Genomic DNA, 14,246 nt, shown 5'->3' with positions numbered 1-14,246 from the left:
TGGCCTCAACAGTTTCCTGTGGCAGAGAATTCCACAGATAGATTAGGGGACCAAAACTGCACACAATACTCCAGGTGTGGTCTCACCAAGGCGTTGTACAACTGCAGTAGTACCTCCCTGCTCCTATGCTCGAATCCTCTCGCTATAAATGCCAGCATACCATTCGCCTTTTTCACCGCCTGCTGTACCTGCATGCCCACTTTCAATGACTGGTGTATAATGACACCCAGGTCTCGTTGCACCTCCCCTTTTCCTAATCGGCCACCATTCAGATAATAATCTGTTTTCCTATTTTTGCCACCAAAGTGGATAACTTCACATTTATCCACATTAAATTGCATCTGCCATGAATTTGCCCACTCACCCAACCTATCCAAGTCACCCTGCATCCTCTTAGCATCCTCCTCACTGCTAACACTGCCACCCAGCTTCGTGTCATCCGCAAACTTGGAGATGTTGCATTTAATTCCCTCATCCAAGTCATTAATATATATTGTAAACAACTGGGGTCCCAGCACTGAGCCTTGTGGTACCCCACTAGTCACCGCCTGCCATTCTGAAAAGGTCACATATAATGTGGTATCCAGTCCAGAAGATATCCCCTTCTAATGTAGTAACAAGGATTGAAGCCCTTTAATTTTTAAGTGCATCATCTAAGACAGCTGAAGACATCTTTAGTGCAGCAATGAAGGTTTCAGGGAATAGAAAGCCACAGACCAAGTGCTGGTAAATGAGAATAGTACGGACCAGTGATTAATAGTTAATATGTCAGTCCAAAGGTCTTGTTTATATGCTGTATCACACTTTTCTATATGACTGTAACCAATGACTGCAGAAAATTAATATTGCCCGTTGCAATATTTCTTCAAAATCTTTTGAGTTGTTGTACCTCTGTCAAGCGACAACTGACTCAACACGAATCCATCACAGCACTGCTCCTTCCCACAGGAATGCCGACAGAAATGATGTACGTTTGTTAAGCTTGATGCATTTGCAGAAAATGCGATAGCCTTGTATACTCCTGTATTTACATTACGATAATCTGTCCGCACAAAGGTCTTGTGAAATGAAGTGGTGAATTCTTGACCTAGAGAAAATTAAGAACAAGACATTGAATTTTGCAGTACAGGAGAAGACTATTTAGTTTATTGCTCCTGCGCCAGTTTTTCAAAACTGCACAATTGATAGTTCATCCATCTATTTTCCTGTGGCTCCAATTTTCTGTTCTTCAACTCACTTTTGAAAAATAAACATTGAATTTCTTTTCACATGGCTTTCAAGCTGAGCATTCCAGGTTATGACACAAAATATACACAGACTAATATCAAATCATTCAACCTCAATAGATCTGTTTGTTCAAGAATCTGCTTAGAGGGAACAAACACTACATGAGACTCTACTCAATGTTGAGACAATTAAGTTCAAAAGTTATTGTCTGTGAAATTTGATAAGCTAATGAGGATAAACACGAGAAAATCTACAGATGTTGGAAATTCAAGCAACACACACAAAATGCTGGTGGAACGCAGGAAGAAGTACAGTCGACGTTTCGGGCCAAGACACCTCGTCAGGATTCGTCAGCTACTGAGGGTGATCACCTCCATATAGTACAGTACCCAGTCCAGGGGATAACCTCCATCTCCCATTCCAATAGATTTTTCCCATGTAAAGTTATGTCTGATGTTAAAGCTCTATCCTTGATATGACAGAGAAGTGAGGTACCATTCAAAGGAAGAGTTCAAACTCACTGCGTAATGGGGACCTTCCACTTTCTCATAGGAGAATTCGATGACACTATAGAGAGCAAGTAACTGCTATGAGATGTTTAAACACACCAAATTTCCCAAAGATTTTTCTTTTCCCGAAGTTGTTGAAACTGAAGTTTCTCACCTGGGAGTCAGAGTGGTACAACATACAAACCTGGCCTAAGGCCTACCATCTCCACGTGAACCATTTTGCCCATTTACATTCAATCCCATTTATCCACAGTAGATCCCGTCAGACAGCACAGTAGTATAGCAGTTAGCATAACACTATGACAGCAGCAACAAAATGGGTTCAAGTCCTGTCACTCTCTATAAGGAGTTTGTACATTGTCCCTATGACCTTCTGGTTTTCCTCTGGACACCTTGGTTTCCTCTCACATTCCAAAGATGTACAGATTGGTAGGTTAGTTGGTCACATGGGTATAATTGAGTGGCATGAGCTCATTGGGCCAGAAGAACCTGTTACGATGCTGCATCCCTAAATAAAAGAGTCCATATCTTTCTATGCCTTGCCTCCCCTAGTGTGTATATAAACATCTCTTAAACATAATAATCTGATTAATAATTATCACCTCCTTGGCAGCATATTTCAGGTATCAACTATTCTTTTTGTAAAACCTTACTCCTCAGAACTCATTCAAAAACCTTCCCTCTCACTTCAACTACGTGCCCTTTTATTTTAGATATCCCTTTGAAGGAAAATGAATTTTGACTCAATATCTATGCCCCTCATAATCTTATATACTTCTTTCAGATCACTGCCTTCATCCATCTCCATTGTTCCCTCTCAAATTAGTGAGACAGGATAGCCACTTCACAAAGACATGCTTATTGTCCCTGATCCATCACTGCCTTTCCAAGTATACACGAGTCCTGTCCTTTTGATATATTCCAAAAACGTTCTCTCCACTGATGTAAGGCTCAGGACCTACAGTTATGTATCTCATCCCTGCTGCCATAGCTGTCCCCCAGTCTTCTGTTATCTTGCCTATGGCTGACAAAGATGTAAAAATCACTGTTAAGGGCCCAGCAATATCCTCCTTTGTTTCCCATCCCATTCTGGGATAGAACACATATAGCCCTGGGTACTTATCCACCTTGATATGTTCCATGAACTCTAATAGCTCCACCATTTTAACATGATTTTCTCCAGAGTACCAATGTATACTACCACCTCTGGACTAATTATCCTACCATTCCTTCACCCAGGTGAATACAGATAACTAATATTCATTTGGGTTCTACCGACCACTCTTCTCTTGGCTCCACAAATAGGTTAGCCTGTTAGTCCCCATTACAAACCCACAGGTTTCGTTTACTGTGGACTGTCACTTTAAAAGAGCGCTTCAGTGAGGCAGGATTATGATGTTGTTCACTGACTGACGCGCAGCTTGTTTACCTTTAAAAACAAGGACACAGACAGTCACAGTCAGGGGGGAGGGGGGAGGGGGGAGAACCTGGAAAGGGTAGCAGCTCCGGCTTGTCGAAGCTGGGGACTTGGAACTCCGCTATACCCACAAGGGTGGGTTGATTATCGATCCAGTGCTCATCGAATGTGTGGCTGCACTTCATATAATCCATAGGAGTGGATTAAGGAATGTCCTGTGGAACCACTTGAAGTTAACCCTTGCCTGGTTATGTTATGTGGTAACCCCTTTAAGACGACATCCCTGTGACAGACCATTCTGGTGGTAATTCGTATGTGGATTTGTAACAGCTCAACGGAAGATCTTCAACAACTGATATTTATTAATTACCATTGTGGAACCTGTGGAATTTGACGTAATTGCCTTCTCTTTACATTTACCCTGGACTAAAAATATCTCTCTCTTACGATTTATTCTGTGGATGAACTGAACTTTCATACTTTACCATCTCAAGACTTTAAGCCTTATTCCCCCGAGCTCAATAGTTTGGGAGTTATATTTACACACACACACACCCCTTAACTTTTGTTTATCTTGGTTAAGTTGCTGTATTATAAGTAGATACTAATAAAGATAGTGGTTTTAACATCAAAACCAGACTCTATTGCTGCCAGTTTGTTTCTAAACTGTTACAGTTCATAACAGTCCCGAAGGGAACTCATTTTTCCTTCTACCAGTTCACTCCTAATATAGAATGACCTGGGGCTCTTATTCTCACTTAGCAAGGATACTTCATTGCCTTTTTTTTGCTCTCCCAATTTCTTTCTTAAATGTTCTTCTGCACCTTCCCAAAATCCCGTTTTGTCTGATCCCAGCAGATTTTTTTTTAAGTCTTAACTTTGTTGCCATATAATCACCAATACCAAATTCACATGATCACGAAAATGAGTATTTGTTCTGAATCTTGAACCTTCATTGGTTTAAAACAAACTGTGAGCATGCAGTTAAAAGACTGGACAATATTGATTGCCAAAACTAACTGACCTATGGAAAGAAAACCTCAGTTAACTTTGAACTTCACTTTGCCCATGCCTATTTATCTGATTTTAATATAAACATTCCTATCTTAACTGCAGAAACCTTGTTTCCAATCTGCTTCCTGACAAACTGCATTTGCTCTTTTGATGCTGGTATCAACAAAATAAATGCTTCTAATATAGGAATGTTCCTTCTAAGCAGTGGAGCATTTTCAGACCATTCAAATGCAAGTTACCTGCCTTATTATTCCAAGCATTCATGCATGACAACACAAAACGTTCCATTTGCAAACTATTTCAGAAGCAGCTGAATTCTTCCCAAAAAGAAGAATCAACAAAAGCTGGCTCTAACAGGACACTCACAAACTAACCACAAAGGGAGCACAGCTTGTGACAGATCAAGGAATAAAGAAGAGAGGAAATATCTGCTAAAACATAGCTTCATCCTTCAAAATATCCCAAAGCACTTCTATCAATGAGATCATACATTGCCACCAAAAGATTGAAGATAATGGAATACAAGCTGCTGCTGGTAAAATTAATGAGTAAATTCCAAAAATGTAACAATTTTAATATTTTTACAGAGTTAATTTATTTTAAATGGGTTAGTGGAGCAAAAAAAATTACAAACATGTGATAACTTTTAGTTATTTGTTAAAGAATAATATAATTCTGACAATCTGATTGTGATTGGGACACTTAAATTCCATCACAAAGGCATTACTCCTTCTTTTCCTTCTTAACTTCCATTCTGCAGATAGTGAGTTTGTAGTCTTTCCCAACCCTGCAGCAGTCACATTAACCATATTGCAACATTTCAAATGGAGCAGACGCTGTCCCTCCAATTTTCCTTGTACGTGTGCCAAGCACACACACGGCAACCCATCACAAAGTAGACCATCATTTTTACTGTATCTCCAATATGAATGTGGCTCGATATGGAATATCTGGAATGTTTTGAGCACAGCTCACTCAGTTACTAAGAGAGGTATTGGTCAAATGATGCATTCAGCTTTATGAGTACACTCTCCACTGTCAGAACACTGAGCCTTTGTGTCATCGATTTCTACAACATTGGAATATCATGTCAATGTGGACCAGCATGCTTATTTATATAATCCCAGTTCCCTGCTTTAGTTCTATACCCCTCTCATTCTTGCTTAGTCATATTGTCTCTTTAATGTTCTTCCCATTTCTGCCTCCACCACCTCCTCTGGCAGCTCATTCCAGATCCCCTTTAAACTCCCTTCCCCCTCATCTTAAACCTATGGCCTCCACTGTTGGATAACCCAGCTGTGGGAGCAGATTTTGACTATATACCCACTCTGTGCCTTCTGGAATTTCCAGCAAGAAAATGCAAAACCACATTCAGAAAAAGTGAACTGTGGGCAAATGTATCCAAGAGCAAATACACAAGAATAGGAGATTGAAGCATGGTTGTACAGGATGCAAGGAAGTGGTCAGATACAGTCCTGCCTGTGACCATTTGAAAGGAAGTAGAAAGATCATGTGAGAGAAAATGATCGGGGTGGTGATTATGAAATTAGATTTGAGAAGTGGTTGAAGGGATATTAGAAATGAAATGAAAAAAGGAACATGGCAAGTTGAGATGGAAACTACTGATGATGAAAACCCATTCAGGGCGGATACTGAAAAATGAATAAAGGAAGAAGTCTATGGGAAACCCAAGAAGTAAAAGCAAACAAAAATTACAAAAACCAAGGTGACATATGTAAAAACAGTGATCTGGTTGAAGGGGGAGGTAGCACCAGAGAATTAGAAAGAGAGACTAAGCGGGGATTGCCTTAAAATAACATTTTGCTTTGGAATTAGGCTAAAACTAAATTCTGCCTCTGGGTATTTTAACTCTTGCAGAAAAGGAAAACTAAGAATGAGGTATGGAGATGAAGACACAAGAGACTAGAGATGCTGCTATAGAGCAACACACAAAATGCTAAATTGGTGGGGGAATAGGAACTGGAGTGGTAGGACTGAGGATGAAGCAACTGGTACAGCAGTCGATGAAGTGTGTAATGAGACTGTGGGGATTGATAGACTAGATGATAGGCTAAAAATTGCTGTCAGTGGGATGAGCATCTTGGGGCAAAGTTGAAAAAGGTGATAAATACAGGACTGAAGGTGTCGTATTTGAACGCTTGGAGCATATGGAATAAGGAAGATGATCTTATAGCACAGTTAGAGATTAGAAGGTGTGACGTTGTGGGCATCACTGAAACATAGCTGAAAGAAGATCATAGTTGGGAACATCCAAAGATTCACATGACATCAAAAGGATAGGCGGGTAGGCAGAGGGGGTGAGGTGGCTCTGTTGTTTAAAAAAAATGAGTTGACATCAGATTGGAAGATGTAGAAACCTTGTGGGTAAAGTTAAGAAACTGAAAGGGTAAAAAGGCCCCAATGGGAGTCATATGCAGATCACAAACCATAGCCAGAATGTGGGATATAAATTTCAATGAGAAATACTAAAGACACATAGTAAGGGAAATGTTATGAGAGTCATGATGGATTTCAATATGCAGGTAGATTGGGAAAATTAGGTTGGTGCTGGATCACAAGAGGAGAAATTTGTAGAATACCTACAAGATCTTTTTAGAGCAGCTTGGGGATGATCTGGATAGGGCGCTGTTTAATGAACCAGATTTGATTAGGGAGCTTAAGGTAAAGGAATCCTTGGGATTCAGTGATAATGTGATAGAATTCATCCCACAGTTTGAGAGGGAGAAGATAAAGTCAAATGCATCAGCATTACAGTAGAGTAAAGGGAATTACAGAGGCATGAAAAAGGAACTTGCCAAAATTGATCAGAAGGGGTTACTGGCAGGCACGATGGCAAAACAGCAATGGCTTGAATTTCTGGGGACAATTCAGAAGCCACAGGATAGATACATCCCAAAGGTGTAGTAGTATTCTAAAAGGAAGTTGAGGCAAGTGTGGGTGACAAGGGAAGTCAAAGGTAGCTTAAAAGCAAAAAAAGAGGTGTACCATATAGCCTACTGTATAATATGGGACTATTGTATGTCGAAGTAACACGTTATTGAGCATGCGCTATTAGGTGCGTATTGATCTGTATATATGTGTTCAGTTTGGTTCCGTAAGTAAAAGCCCCTGTTAACTTAGCTCCAGTCTCTAGCGTTTTTATTATTGATATTGTTGTGTAAATGGCCACATACACAACAAGAAGACATATAATATAGCAAAGATTAGTGAGAATGTAGAGGATTGGGAAGCTTTCAAAAACCAACAGAAGGCAACTAAAGAAACAACAAGGAGATAAAAGATTAAATATGAAGGTGAACTAGCCAAAAATATCAAAGAGGATACCAAAATTTTTTCCGATATATAAACAGTAAAAGAGGTGAGAGTAGATATTGGACCACTGAAAAACAACACTGGAAAGGTAGTTATAGGTGACAATTAATTGGACTGATGAACTTAAGTATTTTACAACAGTCACTATGGAAGACACTACCAGAACGCTAGTATGCAAGAGTGCCAGGGGACGCAAGTGAGTGACATTGTTATTACTAAGGAGAAGGTACTTGGGAAGCTGGAAAGCATAAAAGAAGATAAGTGACCTGGACCAGATGGACCACATCCCAGTGTTTTGAAAGAGGTAGCTGAAGAGATTGTGGACGTATTAGTAATGACCTTTCAGGAATCACTGGATTCTGGAATGGTTCCAGAGAACTGGAAAATTGCAAATGTCACTCCACTCTTTAGGAAGGGAGGGAGTTATAGGCCAGTTAGCTTGACCTCATAGGTTGTGAAGATGTTGGAGTCCATTATTAAGGATGGGGTATTTGGAGGCTCATGATAAAGTAGGCCAAAGTCAGCATGGTTTCCTTGAGGGGAAGTCTTGCCTGACAAATCTATCCTATTTTTTTTTGAGGAAATAACAGATAGGATAGATAGAGGAGAGTCAATGGATGTTGTTCACTTAGATTTTCTGAAGGGTTTTGAGATGGTGCTGCACATGAGGCTGCTAACAGGATAAGCGCCCATGGATTACAGGAAAGATACTAGCATGAATGGCTGATTTGCAGGAGGCAAAGAGTGGGAGTAAATGGCCAGTGATAAGTGGTGTTCTACAGGGGTCGGTACTGGGACCACATTTTTCATGTAATATATCTACAATTTGGATAACAGAATTGATGACTTTGTGGCCAAGTTTGCAGAAGGTACAAAGGTAGATGGAGGGCAGGTAGTGTTGGGAAGCAGGAACTCTGCAGAAGGATTTAGACAGATTGGGAGAATGGGCAAAGAAATGGCAGATGGTATATAGTATAAGGAAGTGGACATGCACTTTGGTAGACGGAATAAAGACAAAGGCTATTTTCTAACCAAAGGTTCAAAGGTCCAATTTAATGTCAGAGAAATGTATACAATATATACCCTGAAAAATAGGGAGCAAATTCAAAAGGCAGAGGTGCAAACAGACTTGGGAGTATCTGTAAAGGATTCCCTAAAGGTTAATTTTCAAAGTTGAGTCAGTGGCAAGGAAGGCAAGTTCAATGTTGGCATTCATTTTGAGAGGACTAGAACACAAGAGCAAGAATTTGATGCTGAGGCTTTACAAGACATTGTTCAGACTACACTTGGAGTAAAGAGCAGTTTTGGGCCCCTTATTTTAGGAAAGATGTGTTGGCATTGAAGAGGATCCAGAGGAGGTTCATGAAAACGATTCCAGGAATGAAAGGGTTAATGTTTGAGCAGCATTTGCTGGCTCTGGGCCTGTACTCGCTGGAGTTTAGAAGAAAGAGGGGAGAGCTCATTGAAACGTATCGAGTATTGTAAGGCCTATATAGAGTGGATGTGGAAAGGATATTTCCCATAGCGGGTGAGTCTAGGATCAGACAGCACAGATTCATAATAGTTGGACGTCCATTTAGAGATGAGAGATGAGAAGAAATTTCTTTAGCCAGAGGTGGGTGATTCTATAGAATTAATTGCCACAGATGACTGTGGAGGCCAAGTTATTGAGAATATTTAAAGCAGAAGTTGATTGTTTCTTGGTTAGTCAGTTTGTCAAAGGTTTCAGGGAGAAGGTGGAAGAATGGGGTTGAGTGAGTAATAAACCAGCCATGGTGGAGTGGTGAAACAAACTTGATGAGCTGAGTGGCCCAGTTCTGTTCCTATATCTTGTGGTCTTAAGCTGAAAGAAATCAGCAGATCAGGCGGTACCTATGGATGGAAATGGGCAGACGACATTTCAGATCACAACAGTTAACCTGGATGCTGCCTAATCTGCTAAATTCCTCCAGCATTTGTAAGAATGGAATATTTTGGAAGTACTTAAATTAGGGAATGTTTGGATCTGTGCCAAGGATACAATTACCGACAAGTACCTTTATTGTCTCAATGGAAAAGCACTTGAATTTACACAACCGAATACCTGGTTTCAGGTACTAGCTGATTAGCTCTGTTTCTTTCTCCCTTGGTGCTGCCACACTGTTGCACGTTTCTAGCATTTTATAGTTTCTATCAGATTTCCAACATCCGCAGTATGTCCCATCCTTGACGAGTTCTGTTGCAGCTCAGTTTTTCTCTCTCTGTTGCTGCTCCCCGAGCTGTGTTCAGAATTCTAGCCAATTATAACATGCCTGCTTTCTGAATTTTCTCAGTTTTGACTAAAGGCTAGTAACCTGAAATGTTAACGTTGTTGCATTCTCTTCAGTCTGACCTGCTAGGTGAATCCAGAATTTTCTCTATATTATGATCAATCAAGGTATTTTGAGGATATCGAGAATTATGACAGTCAAGTCAGCGGGGGAAAATGGAAGTGTTTTTACGAATACTGATCTTTGTCCATTGATTCAATAGATAGTTAAAACCATTGGCTGAGCACATCAGTAATACAATATTAAACTTCGCTTCTGCTTCATGATTATGTAGATTTTAAATCCCTTCCAAAAAAAAGCACAGAAAATAATAAACATCCTGTCCATGTTATAGACAAGTCCGTAACTACTGATCATTCGTGTTATTAGCTTTCAATTAATACTCACCCTTTTTCCTGTAGACCTTTAGATTCCCCTCACCACTGCTGTTGATTCTGAACTCACAACTGATCCCTTCATATCTGACTGTAGCCGAGTTCCCCAGGAAACCTTGACTCTAATAAAAAAGCCAAATAAAATAAAAATATGATAATAAACAACCAACAGTGAATTTAACATAGCATACAATACCACTAAGGATTAGTAACTGACTTGCAGTGAAATACAGAACTGGATAGAAAGGCTGAAAGTGTACAAGGAGGATAATATACAACTGGCATAAGACGAGGGGTGATTGATAAGTTCATGGCCTAAGGTAGGAGGAGATGAGTTTTTTTTCCATGTAACGATAGCTGTATAACTCATCTCCTTCTACCTTAGGCCACGAACTTATCAATCACCCCTGCTGTGGACACTTTCTGTGTGTAAATGTAGGAGGGGACTATGTTGAAAAATAAATGTGCTAGGTTTTTTAAAAAATTGACTCCCTTTACTGTAGGCCACGAACTTATCAATCATCCCTCTTTCCCCTTTCTCTCACTTGCCTGTCACTCACCCTCTCTGGTCCCCCACCTTTTCCCTTTCTCCCATAGTCCTCTCCTATCAGATTCTTTCTTCTTCAGCCCATTACCTTATCAGCCTTTCGCCTCTATGCTTCTCACTTCATCCCTCCTCCACACACCTTCTGATCCCTCACTTGGCTTCAGCTATCACCTTCTATCTTGTATTCTTACCCCTCCCCCCGCCTTCTTATTCTGGCTTCATCCTTCCTTTCCAGTCCTAATGAAGGGTCCCGGCCCAAACTATCAGCTCTTCATTCCTCTCCATTGATGCTGCCTGACCTGCTGAATTCCTCTAGCATTTAGTATCTGTTAACTAATAATGAGTTATGTTTTTGACCAAATAACTTTATTTTAATCCGGTTTTCAGATTTCTCCCTGACGTCAGCACCCTCCTAGCTCTGTGACCTCTCGCAGCTCTACAGCTCTTTAAGAATACTGCATTTCTTCACTTAGTGTCTCTTGTATATCCTGTACTTCCTTTATACTATCATAGATAGTCACGCCTTCAACCGTCTATATTCTGAGATGTGGAATACCATCTCTGGTTAAAGCTGGCAAGGCCACATTTAATCCTTATCCCCTAATGGCTCTGAGGTGATTTCAAGAGCCAATAGCAGTAGTTTAATAAGGCAGAGAGGCATACTGGGATACTTCAAAGTACAGTTAGGGAGTCAAGGACACAGGCTTGGGACTAGAGCTATGAATAGCCCATAGAGTAGATATGAGAGAGGTATTTTCATTGAAAAACAATACTGATGGAAGCCAATGTAAATAATAGTGCATAATTTAAGGAAATGACTTCAGGAGAGGGATTGGAGGTAAAACTTTGGAAGTAATTTATGTAGCTGCTATAGAGTAACACATGAATCATTGGATAGAGAACCTTCATCATATCTATTCAATTTGGTAATTACAGATTGGCCACTATGTCCATGATGACATGAGCTGCTTATAGAGAATTACCAAATGCAAGTTCCTTGGCCAAATTCCTGAAGGCCATTCATTGATTACCTTGGCATAATCTGGTTTAAAAAAAGGATTTCCATAAATAAATAAATCTGCCATTCATTCCAATTTCTAGGCTTAAATGTCTTTAAGCATATCACAGAGCTGGGGTGGTTTACTTTCACCTAAATAACTCCTACTTTCATTCTCAAACAAGAGAATATCTGCGGATGCTGGAAATCCAAGCAACACACACAAAATGCAGAAGGCCATGGATAGACATGCTGGCATGGAATGGGAAGTGGCTACCCATTTTAATTCCCCTTCCCATTCTGACATGTCTAATGATGGCCTCCTCTGCCATTGTGATAAGGCCACATTTGGGTTGTAGGAGCAACACCTTATTTTCCATCTGGGTAGCCTCCAACCTGATGGCATGAACATTGATTTCTCAATCTTCCGGTAATGGCCCACTCCCTCCACCTCCCCCATCCCCTTTTCCCTCTCACCCCTTCTCTGCTTGCCTGCCCATCGCCTCCCTAGGGTGCTTCTCCCACTTTTCTTTCTTCCGTGGCCTTCTGTTCTCTCCTATTAGATTCTCCTTTCTCCAGCCCTGTACCTCTTTCACCAACCAACTTCCCAGCTCTTTACTAAATCACCTACACCCCACTTCTCGGTTTCACCTATCACCTTGTGTTTCTCTCTCCCCTCCCTCCACCTTTTAAACTCTGACTCCTCTGCTGTCCTGCTGAAGGGTCTTGACCCGAAACGTTGACTATACTTTCTTTTCCATAGATGCTGCCTGGTCTGCTGAGTTCCTTCAGCATTTTGTGTGTCCTACTTTCATTTTCTCTAGTTCCTCAAATTCAACACTGGTTAAACTTTATTTTCTGACTACCTACGGATTTTCAGAAGTCAGACCAATTGCACTTAATGTAACTTTATTTGTCATGTTCAATATTTCCAATATCTTTCACATTGATTTCTTAGCTTTAAATAAGTCAGAGGAAATTGATGATTGTTTCTGACAATATGCTACAACCATAGTAGGATTGATGGTAGTGACATTTTCCTATCTCTTGCCCCTAAAGATAGTGCATTATATCATTCACATTAGTATCAGATTTGTTAGGGATATCAAGAATTTGGATCAAAGAGCAAAAATGACTTCCCTTACCTGCCCAAATGTTTTGCAGAGCAAGTTAGATTCTGAGCTATTGTAAAGTTCACACTTGTACTGGTCTCCTATGCTGAACAACGTTAAAAAGTTGCACATATCGTTTCCAGAACATTCTGCAAAGTGAATATTTATGTTTATACTTATTTTCTTGAGTTTAATTTCAAATAGCAGCAATCTTTCAATGGAAATACAACATGGAATGTAAAAAGGCTCATTTATCCAACTGATTATATTAAGAACACATTTGAAAACATCTGTATGTGGAAACTGGGTATTCCACTATTTTAAAAACAGCTTTCACTCATCTGGCAACTATAGTTAATTCAAACACAATATGATACACTGAAAGTCTCCCGAGAGTGCTGACTGTTATGACTAATTATGTTCAAAGTTTGGATGTGGACCAAAGCACCATGAGTGTTTCTATGCAGCAAGTTGTTATGATCTGAAATACACTGTTCGAAATGGCGGTGAAAACAGATTCAGTAGTTAAATTCTATTTCTGTCCTGTGGAGCCTATGTAACACAAATGGGATGAGGGGAGAGCATGAGAATGGGGCAAACTTGAAGCTCTTTCAAAAGTGAGTTATTTATGTGCTGTGGTGTTGTGAGTTTCTTTTGAGAACCAAGTTTCTGGGAATTTTCTGATACAGATGGGACGGTTTTAGACAATATATTTGTCCCAAAAGTGCAGTAATTTAACAAAGAAGCAAACAAAATTTCCAGGTTCCAGGAAATAATCAATCCAGTTCCTGGGGCTACCAAAGCTCAAAATCACGTCTTAAGGACTACATTTATTAAATACTTCAGCGAAAACTTGCAAGAAGCTGATCAAGCTTATTTGTTTGGATTTTCTCCAAGATAAAATGATCCTTAGCAACACTAAGGTCACAGGCAGTAGTTGGTGAAATCCAGAAAAAAAAATGCATAGAGACTGCTGTGCAGACCAGTTTTCCTGAAAAAGGATGTTGCGAATATTAAAACCAATGAAAATAGTACGGTTGTTATTTCATAAGAACATAAGAAATAAGAGCTGGAGTAGGCCATCCGGCCCATCGAGTCTGCCCCGCCATTCAATAAGATCACGGCTGATCTGTCCATAAACTCAGCTCCATCCACCTGCCCCATAACCCTTAACTCCCTTACTCTGTAAAATCCTATCTAACTATCTCTTAAATATAGTTAGTGAAGAAGCCTCAACTGCTTCCCTGGGCAGAGAATTCCACAGATTCACCTCTCTCTGGGGAAAAACGGTTCCTCCTCGTCTCCATCCTAAATCTTCTCCCCTGAATCTTGAGACAATGTCCCCTAGTTCTAGTCTCACCTACCAACGGAAACAACTTTCCAACTTCTATCTTATCTATCCCTTTC

At 40.2% G+C, this 14,246-nt stretch overlaps 1 protein-coding gene across 1 annotated transcript in view; it reads right to left on the bottom strand.

The window, feature by feature from the left end:
• Positions 1-14,246, bottom strand: part of tg (thyroglobulin) — a 348,151-nt gene that overhangs the window by 243,649 nt on the left and 90,256 nt on the right. The window contains exons 20-22 of the mRNA XM_063057803.1: positions 12,873-12,988; positions 10,197-10,305; positions 890-1,087 (exon numbers count right to left, since the gene is read on the bottom strand). Of these exons, the coding sequence (XP_062913873.1) occupies positions 890-1,087; positions 10,197-10,305; positions 12,873-12,988 (423 nt within the window). The remainder of the gene's footprint in view (positions 1-889; positions 1,088-10,196; positions 10,306-12,872; positions 12,989-14,246) is intronic.

The sequence above is a fragment of the Mobula hypostoma genome, chromosome 1 (genome assembly GCF_963921235.1).
Source record: "Mobula hypostoma chromosome 1, sMobHyp1.1, whole genome shotgun sequence".
Lineage (NCBI taxonomy): Eukaryota > Metazoa > Chordata > Chondrichthyes > Myliobatiformes > Myliobatidae > Mobula > Mobula hypostoma.
This window is presented reverse-complemented; position numbering and strand designations above follow the sequence as displayed.